Below are 22,487 nucleotides of genomic sequence, written 5' to 3' on the forward strand. Positions count from 1 at the left end.
GGCCGTCGATCTGTGCAGACCATGGAAATGGTGAAAAGTTAGATTGCTCCGGGTAGTTCTGAGCAGTGGGTATTGTATTGAACATAGCAGTGGCCAGGAATTCCTGGCAGGTAATTAGGGGAGGAGATGGGTAGAGGAGCAATGGGTCACTTGGTTCCTCCTTCGCTGGTCAGTGGTGGCTGCAGAGCCAGTGCAGCAATTTAAAAGGCCTGCCAAGGGCTAGTCTGCTTTGTATATGAATGATTGCAATTAGCCAAGAGTTTCTAGGCCAGGGATCCCCAAACTAAGGCCCGGGGGCCGTATGCAGCCCAATTGCCTTCTCAATCTGGCCCACGGATGGTCCAGGAATCAGCATGTTTTTACATGAGTAGAATGTGTCCTTTTATTTAAAATGCATCTCTGGGTTATTTGTGGGGCATAGGAATTTGGTCATATTTTTATCCAAAATATAGTCCGGCCCCCCCACAAGGTCTGAGTGATAGTGGACCGGCCCCCTCCTGAAAAAGTTTGCTGACCCTTGTTCTAGGCTAAACATTGCGACGAACTTTCTGGTGTTTTGCACAAAGCAAAACACAGCCATCGTTTGAATTTTTTCACTTACCCAAATTTTGCAATACAATTATTCTGCCAAGCAAGCTGTACAAAAATGTTTGTACTGAGCTAAAAGTGTGTCTCAGAAATTCACAAACTAGTGAAAATAACACATGAAACCCCACATTATAGCAGAAGAAATCGCTTTGCAAAAATATGTGTGGGTGCTTGGGGAAATGGCATACAGAAATGGGCATACAGTATTAGGATGCATTTGCTGTGAAATGTTGATGGATTTTCATGAAGACTCACTTTAAACAATATTTTTGCAAACTGAGGTGGAAACATGGAGAACTGAGTTTGAGATTGGAAAATGAGAAACCGCAATTAACTGATTTGCTCATCTGTAGCATCATTCCTGGACAAAGTTTCCCATCTTGGCAGATTGAGGCTTCCCTCATTTTTTTTTAAAAAAACATACTTCTATATCTGATGTGCAGGCCTGAATGTTGATTATTATGTAGTCAAAACAGTGCCACCTCCAGACAAGAGAAATGTTTTATCAGCAAGTGAATTTTTAATCAGTTTTAAACATGATTTTTGTTATATTTGCTGAGCTTGATGATATGGTCATCATTAAGCAGTATGGAAAGCGTCAGAATGAAAACAACTTAAACCTGAGGTCTGCAAAAAAGTACAATTTTTTTTTTGCAGGGAGGACTTATGGGGGTAGAGAATCCCCAGCATGGCTTGGTGGCTACAGCATGTTGACTGGTGGGTAGATTCCAACTAGGAACCCAACTAGGAACTTTTTGTACTGCAAGATTTTGTTGCAGGTTCCTCTTTCACGTTTAAAACATTTGTATGTTGTCCTTCACCAAGTTGGGTCTCCATGAGCTGGTGTAATAATAATAATAATAATAATAATAATAATAATAATAATAATAATAATAAACTTTAGGAGGCTGTCCCTCTTTGATGCTCAAGATCCCACTCTGTATCTATGGCTGTCTGGGATGAATAACTTGTCTTCCCTCTCTGCTGGGAATACATTGGCTGAAGGGTTCCCCTGACTCTGATCAAAGAATACATGGTGGTTGGCAACTGGGATCTTGTGTTGGGGGTCTGAACTGAGCATTTCAGAACTGGGCCTCTCTTGCAGAAGCATATGGGAGGCATGATCTGTTTTGTACCAATTCACATATTCCACACACTCTTGATTACTTATGACAACTCAGGGGCAGCGTATGTTTCAGAGGCAACAGGGGCACACATTCTTTTTCTTACAAAAAAATGCAAGTCCCTCTTGGTTTCGTGTGTGATGAAAGTGAGAAGATCCCACAAATGCCCTCAAAATAGACAACTTATCCCATTCACAGAATCAGACCATTGGTCCATCTCACCTCTGTAGTGTCAAAGTGGACAGGCTGTGCCTCTCCAGGATCTCAGACAGGAGGGGCCTTTTCTGGCTCTACCTGGAGAGGCTGGGGACCTTCAGAATCAGAGAATTGTAGAGCTGGAAGGGACCCCAGGGGTCATCCATTCCACCCCCTGCAATGCAGGAATCTCAGCTAAAGCATCCAGGACAGATGGCCATCCAACCTCTGCTTGAAAACCTCCAAGGAAGGAGAGACAGCCACATTCTGCATAGAAAGCAAGTGTTCTAGCACTGAACTAGTGTTCTTCGCCTAAAAATGAAACAGGATTCTGGTCCTCATTCTGGCAGCAGGTCTCTGATTTGACAGGACCCCATTGTGCCTGGAGATGCTAAGCGTCAAACTTAGAATTGTCTCTAGATTAAGCATGTGCTCTACCACGAGAAATGTCTCCCTACTGCATCCCGACCCCAACCAGAAATGTCACCTATGACTTGATGCTAAGGATGCATTTGATGCATTTAAAGAGGAATCTATCAAATTTGCAATTTCCAAAGCTATATGAGAACCGCAACATATCCATTCTTCATTTATCCTATTTTTGATGCAGTTCTCCAACCAACTTTTTTAAAAATGAACATATTAGAGGAAAGTGTGCATAAAATTGAATATATGCATATGAAAATAACATTCAATGATGCATTACGTTAGGATAAATTTCTTTCAAAAATGTGTTTGTTAAGTAAAAACTGCATACCAAAATATGATTAGTAGCATAAATTTGCATTAGAATGCTAGAGAATTTTCATGAGGATTAATTTTTTTCTCTTGCAAACTGTGGCAGAAATGTGGAAAGCTGAATTTAAAATTGGAAAGGATGAGAAACTAAATTGGCATGTCTTTCCATCTCTCCTTTAGGGTTGCAATAAGGGATGCCTTGGTCCCCTAAGGAGAGGGCCATCTTGCCTACCTCTCTAAGGAAAAAGAAAAAAAGGCCCCCTTTGCAGATAATAATTAACAACAATAAAATATCAACAATTTGGGAGTAGATTCCCAGACCACCTCATTGCCTTAGGTACAATTTAGTGCAATTTAATTATTCTCAAAAGTTGATTGTAGCTGTTTAAAAGCAGGGGGTGGGGTGCTAGTACCTCAGATTTGAAATATTTCGGTGAAGAAAATGAAGAAGGCAGGGGAGCAAGACAGACCTGGTCCCTTTTCCTGAGATGTCAGGTCCATCCAAGGGGGATGCCAGCAGGTGGAAGCGGTCAGAGGCTTCTGATCTGCCTGCTGCTTTCCAAGTTGGCACAACACTGTGTCTGCCGAGCTCCACTCCAAGCCCTGATCCTGGCTAAATCCCTGGATCAGGCGGACGAGGAGACACCTGTCTTGTGCCACTGCTTCCCACACACACACACACACACACTGCAGGAATCAGGCCAAAATCTAGGGTGTATACCAAGTCAAGGGATGATCCTGCCCCCAAAGGCAAAGGTTCTAGACCTCATGGCCTTGAATAAGGCAACTGTTTCAAAAAGGAACTGAGGAAGTGGCCATGGGTCCTGTGGGGCAGCAGAGTCTGCAGGGCTGCAGTAAGAAAGTCCCTTCACAGCCCTACCAGGGATTGAAGCTCCCATAGGGAGTCCCCATTCCCCTGCTTCCTTCTGAGTTCTGCAAGGGTGACATTGAGCCAATGGAGCAGGAGGAAGCTGACAGGCTTGCAAGGCAGGAAAGTGGGGGCTGGATGGATGAGAGTGGATCGAGGTTGGCGGGGCAAAGTCCCATTTACACTAATGGACCAGCCTCTCCCGCCAGTTTGTGCCCTTGTAACAATGTCCCCCAAACTGTTGTGTATTTTGCACCCCTAGGGAGAGGGTTGCAAGCATTCAGTTCCATAGCAACACCAACAGGACTTGCAATTAGATGTCCTGTTCCAGCCAGCCAGATATCTTCTCCTTTTCAGATGCTCCTTTTAAAATGAGTTTCTGCCCACTGGCACGGCTGTGAAGGATTTTGAGCCTCACTTTTCCCAGTGCTGTGGAACGATGATGCTGTGGTTCGTTCTTTCCCTTATGTGTTTTCCCCCAGGACCTTCACATCCAACTTAATTATGGTGATAGGAGAGTGAGGTATAAATGGAGAGAGGGAGGGAGGGTTGTGGGAGGGTAGCAATCATTGCAGTTTTGAGATACTGTACAGAGAAAGTGGGGGCAGGATTGTGTCCAACTCAATGGTGCATTGATTTCAACAGGACTTCTCCTGTCACAGTGTGGGTTAGGACATGAATTTCCCACTCCCCACATCTGGATGGGAATTCCCAGACCCCGGGGTCAAATGCTTCCCGCTATAATTCTGTGGGGCCCCCCTCCTCACTGGCCTGGCTCTGCAGCTTCCTCGTGAGTTTTGGCCTGACGGGAAATGCCCTTGAACTCTGAGGATGCCTCTTCCTGGCCTGGATGGAGATCGGTTTGTGTGTGCGAACCTTTGTGCAGTTGGGGTGTAGCTGTTTGTGCAGAGGAGTCACATTTGTCGCCCCCACCCAGTTTTGCACCTGAGACCCTCCCCATCCCCATGTGTCCTGCTGTTCCAAAGGCTGCCTACAATGACATTGTGGTTCCCCGGCTGAAAACTTTCCCCAGTCCCAGCTGCACAGCAAATGATTTTTGGAATAGGAAACTTTTCTAAAGTGGCCTGAAATGAATGCTGCTGGGAGAGTGGGGAGGAGTATTTGTGTTTCTGAATCTGAGCCATCATTTTTGCTCCCTGCAAAACTGGCCTTGCACACCTTATTGTGGCGCAAGCATTTGTGGAGACACCCCCCTTGGCCTTCTGGGATTATATTGAGGTGGCCAATAATTTGCATGGGCCCTTCCCCAACAGGAAGTTCTCCTGTGCAACTTGCATCAGTGTAACTCTCACCGGCTGCCACTTAGTGACCTACTGGGCTAAGTTCAAGGTTTAAAAGGCCCTAAAGAGTGTGGGATCAGGAGAGCTGAAAGGCCATCTCCCCCTCTATAGTCCCATTTACTCTGTAGGTGCACTCAGTGAGCACTCAGTGGGGAGGCTCACTGGAAGGACAGATCGTGAAGCCGAGGCTCCAATACTTTGGCCACCGCATGAGAAGAGAAGACTCCCTGGGAAAGACCCTGATGTTGGGAAAGATGGAGGGCACTAGGAGAAGGGGACGACAGAGGACGAGATGGTTGGACAGTGTTCTCGAAGCGACGAACATGAGTTTGACCAAACTGCGGGAGGCAGTGGAAGACAGGAGTGCCTGGCGTGCTCTGGTCCATGGGGTCACGAAGAGTCGGACACGACTAAACGACTAAACAACAACAACAACAACTCTGTAGGTGATGCCACCTTTTCAGGAGTTTCCTTCTGCACAATGTCAGCCCTCTGGAATTCCCTTCCCCTGAAGGTGCTGCTGTCTCTGGTGTCTTTTTGGCCCCTCCTCTTGCAACAAGCCTTTGAAGTAGAGATCTTCCCAATCTGTATCTGCATCTGCATTCTCTTAAAGACTGTTTGATCACTTACGGTACTGTTACCCCCCCCCCTTAAGTTAGGAAGGAAGGGTGGGATAGAAACTTAATTGCAAAAAATAAATGTATAGCCCTGTCGTTTGTGCAGAAGAAGTCCCTGTTGGGTCTCCTATGCCTTTCCCTGCCCCCTGGGCTGGATCCATCACCCTCAGTGATGCTCTGGATCCTGCCCTCATGCCAAGCTACCTCTGGATCCCCTACACAAAAGTAGAAGGGGGAAGGAATCCAATTTGGTTCATGTTTAAAGGCAAACTGGCCTAAGTCACACTCTCTGAAACAAAACACAGCCGTTATTCAATATTTGCTCCGCCCAGCCACAACCTGGAAATGTGGACAATCGAGAACACACACACACAAAATCTGAGAAACTGAAATGAATGGATTTCTCCCTCCCTGTACAAAATTTCACACTGCAACAGAAAGTTTGTCTCTTAGGCATCTTCCCTTCTCCGTCCCACCCCAACAAAATTCTTCTTACACCCTGTTGCATTTCAGTCTGTGCCAAACAGCCCCCTGCCCTGCAGGATTTGTGCCCAGGCCAGATTGTGTGGAGTTGTCCACAAGTGACTTCCTAGGAAAAGAAACTGAGTCAGTTTCAGCTCTCTTTGTCCAACCCTTCCTTCCACAATTCAGCCTATTGGCCTTCACAGTACTCAAGAAGGCAGAGGTTAGTCAAAAGATGTGCCTATTTATTTATTTATTTATTTATTTATTTATTTATTTATTTTCAAACTCTTAACAAAAGGTCTTAGCTAAAATTTATGTAGTTAGAAAAATAGACGGTTTATTTAGTCACTTTTTCCTCCCTGATTGTCATAGCCAGGCTCAGTATGTCTTTCCCCCTTCTTATATCTTTTTTCTTTTTGAAACAATCAACTTCACCTTATCCACAGCAGGTTTTTTTTTTTCCCCGTTTTTGGCTTTAAGTTCTTAAGCTCGAAGATTGGAAGGAAAAGCATCGCAGAGACACACAATCTCTTGGGGATTTAGTTGCTATCCGAATGTTGATTTATTCTTAAAAGACACTTTTGCTTTCCGGAAATGTTACAGGGACTGGAAACGGGGTGGGGGAAGAAAGGGCATTTTGCTGGGCCCACTTGTGGCAAAGGGGGAGCAGTTCCAGAATACTTGGGGGGGGGTCCCCCATGCCCTCCTAATATGGTCTAATATTAGAAAGGAAAGTAATAAAAGTTCCCAGCTGTATAAATCAATGAAGTCGGCCTTATTGGGGAAAGAGAGAGAGAGACACTTCCTGGAATGTAGAAATCAGGTCAACTAGGGCTGGGTGTTATATTCTTGCTTCAGCTGATCAGCTTGAACTGCCTATTGATGACCTTAATTTGTATTATTATTCACATGTCCGGATCCCATGATTTCAGTGGCAATTTTATTCAGGTGGGGTCGAGGGGTTAAGGCTGGGCCCCTCTGCAACTTATTGCCATGCTCTCCTTCCGCCCTTTCAAATTGTTTTTTTTTACAGGCAATTATCCTCTATATTTGCAGCCCCTGTTCCAGGGGGTTGGAGGTCGTGGCAAACCTCTAGCACTCTCTGGAACGGAGAGGAAAATAATCTACTTGTCTCAATTTTCTGCCAGGATTTGGTATGAATCTTCGGCAAAATCCCCAAGGGCAGCAACATTAACAAGCGATGGATATAATAATATCGAAAGGAAACAAGACAAAATAAAGATGGTTAAGAAGGCTCCATTACCTGCTCCTGGCCCTACTTGGATTTGCTCAGAAGTATTTAACTTTGACGGTCCCCTTCAGGAAGCCAAACAAGCGGCTAACTCGCTCGCAATCTTCTCGCTTGGCAGCCAAGATGCTCAGTGGTCGCCTTAACTGTCACGGAGCCCACCTCGCCTAAAGCCCCAAGGAGATTCTTTATTTAGTCTTGCAGATGTCACTGGACCCTTGCAGATTGGAAATGAGTCCAGCGGATTAGGACGAGGTTATTAATTGGAGGCCTTCCCCTTTAAGAATGATTGACAGTTACTTTCTGGCTAAGTAATTGCTCTAAGTGTCCCCTTGGTTCATCCACTGGGCTGGGCTGGGCTGGGCTGGGGGCAGCTTGTGGTGCGGAGGGGGACCCAGAGGCACAGTAATGATGGGCCAAGCGGCGCCCCCCCACTTGGATTGTCTTCCACACAAAAGCACCCCGCTGCAGTTTCCCCTCGTAATCCCCTCATTACAGGAGAGGGAAAGAATGATTAGACACAGAGAGAAGAAAAGAAGGGGCACCACAGAAATGGAGGGAGGGTTCTCGCCCCGCCCGGGAGGGCGGAAACAATGGCCTTTGTCTTTGGGCAGCAGGCTGAAGGGATGGATCTCAGGGCTGGCTTGGGGGGGGGGGGAGGACAACTTCCTGACTTGGGTTCCTTGCGCTGCAGCTAAGGGATGTGTGAACAGGCATGGCAGAGCCAGGAGGTCTAGCACCAGCAAGGATGCTTGGGGGGGGGGGTCAGGTGCAAAGCTGAATGTGGCTTGTGCCGTAGCGCTACTAATTAACCCTGGGCACAATCGAGCCAGTTTTGGCCTCCGAAATGTGAGTGACCAGGCCTCATTGTGGGCCTCCTTCTGACCCCCCCCTAACCTGGGCAGCTTGCCTGATGCCTGCCTGTGTGTGCCAGGGATGGAGAAACAATTGTGGCCCTTGGATTTTAGTCCATTATCTTGAAAGCACATCTTTGCATTTGACACCAAGCATGGCAACCACAGCCTCGGCCTCCAAAATGTCCTGAGAGACTTTGACCATTGTGACGAGCCTGGCTGGGTCAGAGCAAAGGCCTGTAGAGGCCGGTATCCTGCTCTCAAGCATGCACCTGTGAGAAGCCCACAAGCAAGGGTCTTCCCCACGTTTTGTCCTTCAGGAGAGAGAGAGAGAGAGAGAGAGAGGTCACATCCACAGTAGACATCTGAAGCACCTTGAAAGTACATGGCTTCCCCCAAAGAACCCTGGGCCCTGAGCAACCATTTGCAGGACCATTAACAAACTACATTTCCCATGGTTCTTTGGGGGGAGCCATGTACTTTAAATGTGCTTTAAATGCACGCTGTGGGTGGGAGCTCTGCCTCTCCCATGCAGCTCTCATTCACCTGCCATGACTAATAGATGTTGACTATGGAGGGGCAACTGCGTTAGTTTGGGTTTCTTTCGCTTTCTCACTTTTTCCAGTTTTAGGTTTGGTTCTTCAAATTTCTACCTCAGTTTGCAATTATTGCTAGTTCATCATGAAAATTCATGAGTTCAAGTTCTAGTTCAAATTCCCCCGAATGACACACAAGTTTTTATGCAGTTTTCCCAGTGACCTTGTTCAGTGTGAGGCCCAAAATCCCTTCTGTGCAGGCTTCTGGGGGCAGGGGGGCCCCTCTGAGATTTCCCAGCCGTGTTCTAGACTGGGGAAGTAAAGAATCTGACGGGATTGCTTTCTAGAATGTAAGCTTTGAAATGTTCTATTTTGTATAAACTGTGAGCAAAGGATTTAAAATGTAGTTACATTGTGTTCGTTGTATTTCTGTGCCTTTCATACACACACACACACACACACACACACACACACACACACACACACAGAAAGTGGCTTACAGCAAAGAAAACATGAACACATTGGCAAAAACAATTTAATTATTATGAAATGAAGGCAGCAAAGCCACTCAATGGCAAATACAGTAGCATGCAAAAGGCAACATTTCAATGCAGCACTGTCTGTAAAGATAGCAAGATTACATAAACGGCCTCCAGCATCCCACAGAAAAATAATAAGGTAGCTTCGCAGGTTCTCTTTGGTCTGAGAAATGCACCCCCCCCCCGCAGTGAATATCCTCTGACCACTTCCTGGTGACCTGACGCTTGCAGCCTGGCAACATCCCAGCGCCACCTCCTGTCCCACCATGGCTTGGTCTCGGGCTCCAGCAGCCGATGGGAGGCAACCTTTACCGCCAGCCAGCAGGATTCAAATTTGCCCGTCTGCCACCTGGGACCAATCAACGGCTGTCAGCTTAACACCTTAATACTGCTCTGTGCTGTTCCTGGAGGGACCTTGCGATGGGTTTCATTGTAGCCACTTAGGGGTCCAGGGAGAAATTTGTCCCATCAGGCAAATTGGGCCTGTCTGAGGGTTTTGCCCACAACTTTGGCAGATATGACATTGGGTTAGGTCCTGCTCTTTCGTAGAAGGAGAATAGTAGCCCCTGCCCCCCCCTGCCTCCTTAGTGGTGGGGAGGTACATTTGCCCAACACCAAACTCATTTACCTCTGGAACCACTAAGCTTGTGGCCTATTTTAAAACCTTTTTTGTGTCCTTCTTTACTGATATGGCAGAGCAGGCTCAGGGTACACAAATTGGTCACACACTGTCTCCTGCAAGTCTTCCAGACGCTGGTTTCTCAAATGGATTTTAAGGGAAGCGCAACCCACACAAACTCAGGTTTTCTTTGGTGAGAACAGCAAAATCCATCAAAATCCAGCAATGGCATTGCTGTTCAGGCTGTGGAGGATTAAAAGTTTCAAATGTTTGTGCCTTGTGCCTTCGTGTTTCTGTGCACAAATAGCTTTTTTTAAAAAAAAACAAAAAACCTGTAACTCCCCCCCTCAAATAATGAAGGTTAAATTTGGATTCTCCAACAGCTCTCTCTCAGTGAAAATATATACTCTATAATGATTTTATATTTGAGGTTTCTAAGCAGAGGTTGGACGGCCATCTGTCAGGGATGTTGTGCATTGCAGTGGGTTGGACTAGATGACCCCCTACTTGTTGGGGTTCCCATTGGGGCACCTGCTTGGCCACTGTGAGAACAGGATGCTGAACTCCATGGGCTTTTGGCCTGATCCAATAGGTTCTGATTTCAGATTTAAAATGTGCAAAAAGAACCCTACATAATTTTCTAATGCACCTCCTTCTCCCACTCCATGTTCTTGCTGGGACTATCACGCTTTCCCTCTAATGTCCAGCTGGGGAACAGAGTGCTTTTGAGTTTCTACAGAGCCCCCCCCCCAACATAGCCAGCACTGGAGGCTGTCGCCCTAGAAGTGCAATGCTGGCATTCTTTCAACCAGAAGGCAATTTTGTCTTGATTTTACCACCCCTGAGCTTCCACCATCTGTCCCAAGTGGAGTCGGGCTCCTTTAAATTCATTTCATTAATTAAATGACATTTCAATTAAATCAACTATTTAGGCGTAATAAGCAGCCCACCCGCAAAGCTGGGAAAGAGACCAAATGAGCCATTATTATTCACCAACTACAACACATGTACGTGCAAAACAATTTTTAAAGAAGAAAAGTTCTTTTAAAAATAATAATTGTTTTATTTTATTTTCAAAGAGAGACTCAGATCCAAGCTAGATGCTTCCTCCTTGTTCTGGAGGGATGGGGGGGGGAGGACTTGAAAGCCCCCAGGGTCAAGTCTTTCAGCATAAAGCTGACACCGTTTACTAGGGTGGAGGTGATGGGGGCCAACAACATGTGCAGGATGCCCAGGGAAGATTAACCTTCCTTTCTCTCCGATTCTCATTTTCCCAATCTTAAAATTCATTTTTCCATGTTTTTGCATCAGTTTGAGCTTCATTAATTTGTAAAGTCCTCCTAAAAACCCACCTGCATTTTAGTGTACATTTCCCCCAATTTATAAACATTTACAGGTGCACTTTTGGCCAATATACACTTTTTCTGCAAAGTGATATAAAGTTATTAGAATAACTTGTAACTAAGAACTTAAACCTGGGTTCACATATTTCCTCTTCACTCCCAACTTACTTTGGAGTCATTCTTCTTAGATTGTAAACCTGAGAGCCAGTTAAAAAAGAGACGAAGGAGCCATCCTGAGTGTCCCTGGAGGTGGAAGGATGAGCTGGAAAGATGCTTACAAGTTGCCCTGCAGAAAATGCTGGTCTCCTAAGCAGCACTGCCTTTCCCCTGACCTGATGCCATAGCAGGATGGTGTCCCAGGAAGCGTAGTCTGATGTTGCGGGTTTTGGAAGAGAAGCACAAGACACACATCTTGAATAAGTATTGGCCTTGTGGGGTGTGGGCCACTTCAATAGAGTAGTTACTTTGGAAGATGATAATACGGCATTTGCACAACATGACCAGTCCAACAAAGTTGATGTTGAGGAATCATTGCTTCAACACTGGTGATCTTTGCTTCTTCCAGTCCACTGGTACTCTATTCCGAACTTAAAAATGGAAAGTGTAAAGCTGGTGGTCAACAAAAGACATTTAAAGACTGTCTGAAGGCAAATTTTAAAAAATGTGTTATAAACACCAACAATTTGGGAACACTTGCCTGCAAGCACTCTAGTTGGTGTCCTGGGCTTTGAAGACACTCAAACTCAGGACACAAGGGATAAACGTGTCAAGAGGAAGGTACGCTTGGCAAACCCTCACCCTGATCAACTCCTGCCCGGAAACTGATGTCCCCACTGTGGAAGGACGTGTGGATCCAGAATTGGCCTCCACAGTCACTTACGGACTCACTGTGAGGAGGAGGAGGAGGAGGAGGAGGAGGAGGAGGAGGAGGAGAAGAAGAAGAAGAAGAAGAAGAAGAAGAAGAAGAAGAAGAAGAAGAAGAAGAAGAAGAAGAAGAAGAAGAAGAAGAAGAACTTCAAGGAGGGGTACAGGACAGCGGACAGCAAAACTCATAGAGTCATAGAATTGTAGAGTTAGAAGGGATCTCCTAGCGTCATTTACTCTTAAAGAAAAGAATTGATATTGCTGCAGAATCCTGGAGAACTGAATTTAGGACTTTTGCAGGAAGATCCTCTGTTAAATCCCCAGCATCTTTAGACAGGACTGTGGAAGATCCCTTGCCGGTCACTGGTCTTCAACTGGTGGGTAGCAGCCTGACCCAAGGTGGGTTCCAAATACATGGCAAAGGATGAAGAAATGCCCTGCCCCCATGCCTGTTTTGGTTAAAAGTGGGTTGTGGTTCTTAAAAGGTTGAAGATTGGACCATACTGGGGAAAATAGATGAACGGTCTGGCTGGATATAGGATGGCTTCCCAAGTTCCTGCCCATTCAGAATCATGAGGATTAGCACCTAATTTTGCTTTTGGGGAAAGGGGCTTAGCACTCCTAGGAAGCTCTGGGGAACTGAGGCAAACCCTCTGCTGGGGTGCAGGCCCTGTGAGGTTCTTCACAATGCCACTGATGCAAGGCTGCTCATATTTCACCTAGGGGTGGATTTGCTGGGGATTGGGACCAGAAAGCACAGTGGTTGATCTCAGGGTAAAGGTAACTGTCCTGGAGCCATGGATCTCAGGGCTCCGTTTCTGGCAGGAGAGGCTAACTCAGCTGCCCTCTACCAGCCTAAGCGGTGTGAGGATTTAGTTTTTCCACACCCTGCCAGGCTCCCCCTCCTTGCCCCCCCAACCTCCTTAAGGTGTCGTCAAAGGAGGGTGCTGAGCAGAGAGGAGGAAGAAGCTGGAGGGTGATTATTTGCCCAATGATGATAATTGCCTTCCCAAGACGCAGATAGCAAATTGATTTCCTTCCTAGGCCGGGTCCTGTAATCACTTCATCACTTTAAAATATTAATGCTACACTTCTTTCCTTGTTTCCCAATTACCCTAATTGAAGGCAAATTGGCTAAAGAGGTGCAAGGCAGGGGTATCAAGGGGGTTTAGTTCACTCAAATGACAGTTTTAAACTTGACTAAGCCTATTAGACACCAAAGCTGATAACACTTAGAGACGCTGTGTCAGCTTACTGGAGGGGGGGCAAAGGATTGGGGAGATGGGGGGGACTAAGGCCAAGAGCTGGATGGGCTGGGGGGGGGGAAGGTGGCCACGTGACCAGCTCTTAAAAGGACTTAGCACTTTTTCAGTTCATTAAGAGAACTTTGCTGAGTGGGGAAAAGGCTGGATCGGGGTGGGGTGGAATGCAGAAGGGCCCCAAAACATCCAAGCACAGTTTATTGGGCAGAAAGGTGAGCAGCAGGGAGAAAGAAACTAGTTAGAGGGGTTCAGAGGTCCTTCAAGGCTTCCTCTCACCACAATACTTCTGCCACTGCATTTATAAATCATAAAAATGTGGAATGCAGTGAGGAATGCTCCTGTTTGGGGAGCCAGCCAGCCAGCTGCCCCTCTTCGGACTAGATGACCCTTGGGGTCCCTTCCAAGTCTACAATTCTATGCCCTGGAAAAGAGGGGGCAGCTAGTGATGGGCGAATGTCTGAGAGGGGCTAGGAAGAGCCTGCGAGATCAGACTCAGGTCAGCCCCACACTGTACATTTAATTAACATGTGGCACCAATCCCTGTGTCAATTAAAACACAAAAAGGAGATCTCAGTGGGCTGCTATGGCTCCCTCTTGTAGTCACTGATTGCTCTCTGCTGTTTTTAATTAATAACTTTCCTGGATCAGACCAGGAATCCACTCTGCCCAGCACCCTCCTTCCAACAGTGGACAGTCAGGAAGCCCACAGCCAGCCCATCATTCTGCACCCCAGAGCACCCACCATTCTGATGGGACTGTGCCATTCTGAAGAAGGCCTGCCTAGGACTGGGGCTACAAAATCGTGCTCTCCATGCCTGTAGCATCAAAACGGGAGACACAACTAGCTTTGATACCTCTGGCCAACTGCACCCAGAAGAAGTCTCTTCTTCCTGACATGTACCTGGAACCAAAAGCCGCTAGTGTGGGGCATTCCCACATGACAATATGCCCAGTTCCCCTGAGTTATGTCAAAGCCCCACGAGATTACACTGGAAAAACAATCTGATTACACACACCCCAGCACTATTTCTGCCACATCCAATGCTAAGCTGGAGGTGACAGCTGCATGCTCCAAGCGCTGGTACAACCCTGTGGCCGTCCTAGGGCAGTTGTGTCCTGGAGACACCTGGCTTGAGAGCAGTACATGTGAAAAGGATCTAGGAGTTTTGGTTGACCACAAACTTGACATGAGTCAGCAGTGTGATGCAGCAGCTAAAAAAGCCAATGCAATTCTGGGCTGCATCAATAGGAGTATAGCATCTAGATCAAGGGAAGTAATAGTACCACTGTATTCTGCTCTGGTCAGACCTCACCTGGAGTATTGTGTCCAGTTCTGGGCACCACAGTTCAAGAAGGATACTGATAAGCTGGAACGTGTCCAGAAGAGGGCAACCAAAATGGTCAAAGGCCTGGAAACGATGCCTTATGAGGAACGGCTTAGGGAGCTGGGTATGTTTAGCCTGGAGAAGAGAAGGTTAAGGGGTGATATGATAACCATGTTCAAATATATAAAAGGATGTCATATAAAGGAGGGAGAAAGGTTGTTTTCTGCTGCTCCAGAGAAGCGGACACGGAGCAACGGATTCAAACTACAAGAAAGAAGATTCCACCTAAACATTAGGAAGAACTTCCTGACAGTAAGAGCTGTTCGGCAGTGGAATTTGCTGCCAAGGAGTGTGGTGGAGTCTCCTTCTTTGGAGGTCTTTAAGCAGAAGCTTGACAGCCATCTGTCAGGAATGCTTTGATGGTGTTTCCTGCTTGGCAGGGGGTTGGACTGGATGGCCCTTGTGGTCTCTTCCAACTCTATGATTCTATGATTCTATGATTCTATGATTCTATGGAGAGGTGCAGGTCAGATGGTGAAGATGTGGGATTGTTGCATTGAGGCAAAGATCTCCCAGCCCACCCCCAATAAACTCACACATACATGCACACAACGCTCAGTTCCCCAACTCCATACCCTCTCCTGGCACAGATGCTGAGTCCGGCCACAGCGGAAATAATCCCCAGAGGCAAACAGGTGCCCTTATTGGCTCCACTCGGCTTCCTGCACTCGGCTGCTCTGGGTGCGGTCCGTCTCTCAAAGCAAACCTGCAAGGCCTGAGCAGATTGAGCTGGTCTTGCAGGTGCGGATTCCCTCTGCACTGCTTTTCCATCACCGCAGCAGCCGGCCATCGTCCCCAGAGCCTGAGCTCCACTGCAATCCAAAACCGTCGCGCAGTCTCCCCTTGCAGTGCTTGTGTTGTGAGGAAGTTAACTGGGCTTAGTCAATTAATTAATATATTGCTGACGTGCTTTTGGGACCTTTGGGCGAAATGGGCTTGGAGGGGGTGAGAATGTGTTATCATTCTCGGTAATCAATCCCATCAGGTCTTATTAACTAGCTCATTGTTTCATTACGATTCTTAATCTTGGGTTGTTTGGTGAAGAGAGAGAGAAGGGCAGGCAAAAGGGAGGCCAGGGGCCCCTGCATATGGATCAACAGCTGAAGAAGGAGCAGGACCAGGACCCTCCACTTTGCAGAAACTAAGTGTAAGACATGGCTGGCATTTTCTTAAAACACAGTGAAATCAGGGGTGAGCCATTGGCTGGGTCAGAAATTGGGATTTGCAAAACCTGCCCTCCAATTTCCCCCAGTTGATGCCAAGGAAAGTGCTCTTGGGCCCTGAGCGAAGGGGCAGTTACGTCCACATGTGGCAAGAATTCATTATACTAGCATCTACTGGCTTAATCACGAGACATAGCTACTATCTTATCTTTCCTTCCATCCTGCTTCCTCAAGAGTTTTAGCAATAGCTCCTGCGTACGTGTCCTTCTGTCCTTCTCTCATGGTTGCAAACACAACCTTCCTATTCCAGCCTTCGCTTGCTCAGCCCTTCTCTCCACATTTCAATTTTCTCTGCAAGGTTGATGTCCAGGTATAATAGATCATAATGTTGTTACAAGCATCCCATTTCTGCAAGTCAAGAGAGGTGGCCAAGGAGATGGATAATAATAATAATAATAATAATAATAATAATAATAATAATAATAATAATAATAATTTATTTATACCCCGCCCATCTGTCTGGGTTTCCCCAGCCATTCTGGGCGGCTTCCAACCGAAAATTAAAAACAACACAGCATCAAACAGTAAAAACTTCCCTAAACAGGGCCGCCTTCAGTTGTCTTTTAAAAGTAAAATAGTTGCTTATTGCCTTGACATCTGCTGGGAGGGCACTCCAGAGGGCGGGTGCCACTACTGAGAAGGCCCTTTGTCTGGTTCCCTGTAACCTCACTTCTCGCAATGAGGGAACCGCCAGAAGGCCCTCGGCGCTGGATCTCAGTGTCCAGGATGAACGATGGGGTGGAGACGCTCCTTCAGGTATACAGGACCGAGGCCGTTTAGGATTCATCTCAGGAGGGGTCAGATCTGCCTTCCTGACTTTAGTGGCAATTGAAATTAGGGTTGGGTGAATCTATTAATTTTGTTTTCTCTCAGTTTCTCATTTTTCCAGCCCTTAGTTCAGTTCTCCACATTCCCACATCTGTTTGCATTTTAAAGAAAAAATAATGAAAGTTCAGCAGCGTTTTACTCCAGATTTCTAATATACATTTGTGTATGCAATTTTGCACAATATGTACATCTTTGCAAAGCAATGTCCCCTAGTATAAAGCATTTTTGCATTTTTTTTCACTCATATATACAGTCTTATGTACACTTTGGGGTCTATGGGGTGTCAGGGGAGGGGTGGTACCTCTGGTGGGGGACACATCATGCTCCTTCTGGGGCAGTTTGCCCACCTTTGGTCCTGACCTGCACTCAGCTCTCACCTGCAGCGCTTAGAAGCTGCCAGGATGCCACAGTGGCCACAATCCCCAGAATGGCTTCCACTGGTGAGTGTAGCCAATGGGTCTCAAACCCTAAGGGAGTTAAGGGCTTCTCCTGCATGTGAAGTCAGGCTCTGGCGGATTGACCACATGAGACCAAGAGTGGGCCCAGCAGTCAAGAAGGCGGTTTCTGCATCTGCTGGAGAGGGAAGGGGGGGGGGTAGATGGGGCTTGTCTGCCTGGGAAGGGAGTCCACCAGGGAGAAGGAAAACTCTGATCCTAAACCTTTGCAATTCAACCATAAAACACTGCAGCAAACTGATAGCTTTTATTTCCATTTATTCCATATATCACTTCATTTTTGCCCCTTCAAGTTGCATTTAGAGCAGTTGATAGTCTTTTATAGAAACCTGGCAGGGGTGTTGCCCATGGGGAGAGGGACTCTAGAATGAAACCTTCTGGAACCCCACAGTATATTTTAAAAGGGTTCAGCTGGCTTAGTCTTCTGGGGACAGAAGATCCAGGCAGATTAGACCTCACAAAAATAGGCAGGCATTAAGCCATCTGAGTAGCTGGCAACCTCCTGTGAATGCTTACCTTTAAGCCTCACGGTACCTGCGGAGAGCGAACGTGTCAAGGGGACGCCTCGCTTGCCCCTTCCGAGAACAGGCAAGAGTCATGGCTGCAGCAGGGCCTGCGCTAAGGGAAATGCCAAGCCCCTTTCCTGGAATGTTTGGCATTATTAGTATTATTAGCTATCATTACATTGATCAGTCATTTTGCACCAAAAAGCAATTGAAACATTAAATATATATATATACAGTAAAACAATGGACAGTACCAAAATATATGAAATGCCCATCCAGCATAAAAGATGGGCCCCCACCTACATAGGAGGCAATCAAAGGTGTGGGCAAACTGACACCTGAGGAACCAGTGTTGTGCAGTGGCTAGTGTGGAAAAAGGAACTGGGAGACAAGGGTTCAAATCCTGCTGTGATTCCTGCATTGTAAGGGCTTGGACACCATGACCCTTGGGTCCCTTCTAACTCTACCTTTTAAGATGCTCATGAAGCTCACTGGGTGACTTTGGGCCAGTCAGTGTCTCCTAGCCTGATTCACATCACCAGGCTGTTGTGAGGATAAAAATGGAGAGGATGAGAACCATGTACACCATTTTGAGCTCCTTGGAGATATAAATGTAGCGATACCTACCTACCTACATACTCTCGCTAATTATTACTGTATTAACAAGTATGTTTCTATTCCTCGTTACTTGCGGGCACGTCATGAAAAGTGCAGGTGCAGGGTTCAACCCAACTGTCCAATAGAAGCAACCCTGTTGCTCCCTTCCAGTGTTTTGTCCAATGAATGCAGTCACCAGGGCTGGGTGCAGTGAGGGGGGAGACAGACCAACGGGAAGCCTTTCTTGTGAACTGTTGTTGCAGGGCTACTGAATGCAACTAGATAACTGGACATTGGTAGCATCAGCCTGGGCGCAAGGTTTGTGCTTCATAGCCTTGAGTCTTTCCCATCAGCTAAGCTGGATTCCCCCTTCAGAATCCCCCACTCTCCTCTCCCTCCACAGCATGTGCTGGCAACAGGAGCAAGCGCCAGAATACCTTGGGGTTACCAAGGTGCCGGAATCCAGCTCAGAGGAAGACACAAGCAGATTAGGTCGAAAGACTTGATCAAGGATCGAAAGTCTGGATGGGAGACAAGACAGGGACTGGAGCAGAGAAGAGGCTTCTTCCAACAGAAACACACACACACAGCTGCCTGGACTGATTTACTAATCTTTGCTTGGCTGAGACCACAGGATTGTTAGCAAATGCCTTAGCTCAGTTTCCTACCAGGGAAGTAGAGGCAGCTACTGATCGCAGAAGTACCACCTTAAACTGGTATGGGATGATGGAACCTGGAAGTCAGGCTCTGATCAGGGCCAGCTTCAGGTAGAGTCCCGGTGGCACAGGGTGCTAGGGCGCCGGGCCGGTAGGCGGGGCGCTGCGTGGCAAAGCCGCACGGAAATCACACTACGCCATGTGAGGGTGGGGGCGCCGGAGCGATCTCCGCCCCTTAGCGCCAGGGCGCCCGACCTGTTCGAGACTGCCCTGGCTCTGGTTGCAGGAAGCCTGGATGCTGCCTCCGGGTGAGTCAGGACATCAGGAGTATCTTGCTCAGTGCTGTCTTCACTGGCTGGCAGCATCTCTCCAGGCATTTTTCACAGCCCCAGCAGGAGATGCCAGGGATTCAACCTGCAACCATCTGCATGCAAAGTGGATGCTCCACCATTGAGCTCCAGTCTGCCCCCTAAAAATATTCTAGTCCTTGTGGTTTTGTAAAAAGGAGTAGTTTTATTTAGATTTGTTTTTTTAAAAAAGCTGCCAATGAAATATTTGAGCCCCCCCCCATTAATGGGCATTGATGGCAATGCCCATTAATGGGGGGAGGGCTCAAATATGTTGTGCATGCACTGCATCATGAACGGATGCATTTGTATTGATTTTGCAAGATAACACAGATTAGCTCATTGCCAAAAGCAAGGGTGAGATACGCAGCTGACTGGATGGTGCTTGCAAAGTCCCACAAAGCTTGATTTCATTGTGATGTCAGTGGGGTTGACAGGTGGGTAGCCCCTATCAAAGTTGCCCAGCTTGGAGTGGAGAATGGAAGGATCCAGTCAACTGGCCAGATTCAGTTTTCTACCGATAGCATGCATAACATGCACACACATCAGTGCAAATCTAATGCAAAACTGCCTTATGGGCGCATTTTGGACGGAAAGCGCTGTGTCCACAGGCATAAATTGAGGTGGCTGGGGTGGGGGATTCAAGCCATATGCTCCCCTCTCTTTCTCATGCCTCTGTAAAGCTGGTGCGCCTCTTCCAGAATGAGATGGGATCAGCTGCTCCCACAAATTGGCTTAAATTTAAACCAGAGCAATAAAGAAGGCAGTGAACCAATTTCTTTGATTTAATACGCAAAGAGCTAAATCCACCCCAAGCTTTCAACCTGCTTTACCAGTTCTGGCTTGGGGTCCCAAGCAGGTGGAGGGAAAGGAGCAGTGTGGTTTGGGGGAGCAGAGCATCTTCTAAGGCACAATGAAAGAGCCTGAAGGGCCTGGATTTTCCAAGTTTGGGGAAGTGCTGTGCTCAGGGGTTGCATGCAGGAGGTCCCATGCTCAGCCCCTGAAATTTGCAGCCAAGTCTAAAACCCAAGACTGCCTATGCTGATGAGCTACCAGGGCCAACAGTCTGTCTTCAGGAAAGTTTGGGAAAGACTCCCATTAGAAGTTTGGGAGAGCCACCACACCTCTAAGAATTGACAATACTGAGCTGACTCTGAACCATTTCTCATGAATAACTTCCTTATTCTCGGCTGCAGTTGAGAAACAAGCTACTGAGGAAACAGCAACTCTCTGTGGAGATGGTTTCAGTCCTTCCCAGCCACCAACCAACCATGTGGAGCAAGGGAAGGTTTGGCACAGACCCTTGTCATTCTCAAGGAGCTCCTGCCCTGCTCCTCAGGGCCCATCCCCAACAGCTGCCTGCCGTGGGCCCCTTTTCCTATCCCCATGCTATGGACAACCCCATCTGAGGCTGGGCCATTTTAATTCCTACAATGTCTGCAACCAGGCCTCCCTCTGAAGCATTGTGGGAAATTAAAATGGCAACCCACTTTCCAAGCTCATCAGTGAAAATCCACTGGCACAGCAGGGGACCCACTGAAGTAGAGTTGTTGCCCAGCAACCCAACTCCCCTCAAACCTGGAGCCAGCCCAAAGCACACAGCAAAGGGCTGTTGGCAGGATTATGGGGCAAGTTGCACCGCATGTTATGGAGTAACTGAAGTTTTCCAGTGGCAGATATGCCAGTTGGTTCAGTTCAGCCCAGGGATCCCCTCCAACTCTGACCAGGCTGCAGGCTGTTTTAAAAATGACACATGTTGCTGCGAGGTTTTTTCAGATAAGCAACTGGAAAGGTGGAAAGTATGTCTCCAGGTTGCAGAAACAAGACCACTCTTGTGGAATGATGGAATCTCTTTAATGACTGAAGCACGGTATTAAAACAATCTACAGTATAATTTCTTTTTTAAAGGGAGGGGGGGACACACTAAAATTACCAAAATTTTAGACTAAACAAAAACCATATATGCGCCAATTTTGCAACTGTGAAACAGTGGTTAGGCCCCGCCCTCGTCCCCCTCTTTCTTGTCCTTCTTCCCATCCCCCTCGCCCTCAGTCTCCTCCTCGATGTCTCGTCGCCTCTTCCGGTTGTGTGTGCCGGGCCGGTTTTTCAGCAGAGGTAAGGGCTCCATACCGAGGACTTTGTGGATCTGACGGAAAGCCAACATCCTCAAGGCATGCTGCGGGGAGGGAGAGAGGCAGAGATGCACACAGGGTTAGGATTCTGAACCCTACATATCTTTAGGTGCCAGGCAGAATCATTTCCTTTCTAACCGGGCCTTTAGCTTTAAACTACTCCTGCTTTCCCAGCACACTGCGTTCCCACTTCATTGCTATTTCAAAAGAAGTAAATAGCGTCCACATTTTAAGGATATCTATAAATGACTTCTTGAGGGTGGAGCAAACATTCCCCAATTAGCTTAGAGCAAAAAGTATATTGACAGACATGAATGAATTGTTGGTGCTACATGAAAATGTTAATGTTTTCTGTGGTTTCCCTTCTATGGTATAATGTGTTTATGTTTTGTTTAGGTAACAAGCGACTCCTGCTGCTGCTGCTACTACTAAACTACACTGTCCTAACTCAAGAGGAATTTCTAGGTGAGTGCTAATAATTAAGGCTCCCTTGGCTGACAGAGCAAGTGCCACATTTCTGGATCCTGGCACTGGTTGACATCAAGAGAAGGCAATGAGCACCAAATTGCAGATCTGCCCTCTCTGGGTAGAGAGAGACGGCAAGCAGCCAACTGCTAGGAAGAAGTCTTACGAGTCTACCGCTCTTAAGCTTACACCACACTGGCTCTCAGGAGGCTCCTTCAGTTCAACCCTCTATGGGCTCTGACACACTGAAGAGAGAGACCAAGAGCTGTAGCAAACCAAAGTCTCTCTTTCATGACACTTAAGTGCAAGTGAGCCAGGTGCCACTCAGGGAAGCAGGTGTCCTGGTGAAGGCTTTTGTGATTCCTATAAGCTTCGTTTTAAGTTCACAAGCCCCACAGCAGAGATAGGGAATCTCTGGTCCTCCAGGAGCGGTGGGGCTCCTAACTCCCACCAGCCCCAGCCAGCACTGCCCATGGAGATGCCCAGAGGGCTGCACGTTCTCTCTGCCTGCCCTGCAGGGCTCAATGCAAAGAGCCCAAGGCACTACCCACCTGGCTGCTGGCCGTGACGTCCTCTCGCTGCTGCCTGGCCATGCTCTGCAAGGCATCCACTGGCTCTTTCTCACAGGGGTCTTGGAGCCCTGGGCCATCTGCAGGGAAGCAGAACATGGTGGCACAGTTATGCGTAGGAAGGAAGGAAACTTTTTCCCCTTTTAGTTTTAGCAACCTGAT

At 47.3% G+C, this 22,487-nt stretch overlaps 1 protein-coding gene across 6 annotated transcripts in view; it reads right to left on the minus strand.

Annotated features, from left to right (window-relative positions):
* Positions 1-20,991: 20,991 nt before the first annotated feature.
* The window catches only part of LOC118087108 (zinc finger RNA-binding protein), a 31,573-nt gene continuing 30,077 nt past the window's right edge, over positions 20,992-22,487 (minus strand). For all 6 annotated transcript variants that reach the window (XM_088673128.1, XM_088673127.1, XM_088673129.1 and 3 more), the window contains 2 exons: positions 22,308-22,405; positions 20,992-21,335 (listed from right to left, as the gene is read on the minus strand). In XM_088673128.1, the coding sequence (XP_088529254.1) occupies positions 21,326-21,335; positions 22,308-22,405 (108 nt within the window). In that variant the 3' untranslated portion in view covers positions 20,992-21,325. The remainder of the gene's footprint in view (positions 21,336-22,307; positions 22,406-22,487) is intronic.

The sequence above is a fragment of the Zootoca vivipara genome, chromosome 6 (assembly GCF_965207765.1).
Source record: "Zootoca vivipara chromosome 6, rZooViv2.hap1.1, whole genome shotgun sequence".
Classification (NCBI taxonomy): Eukaryota; Metazoa; Chordata; class Lepidosauria; order Squamata; family Lacertidae; genus Zootoca; species Zootoca vivipara.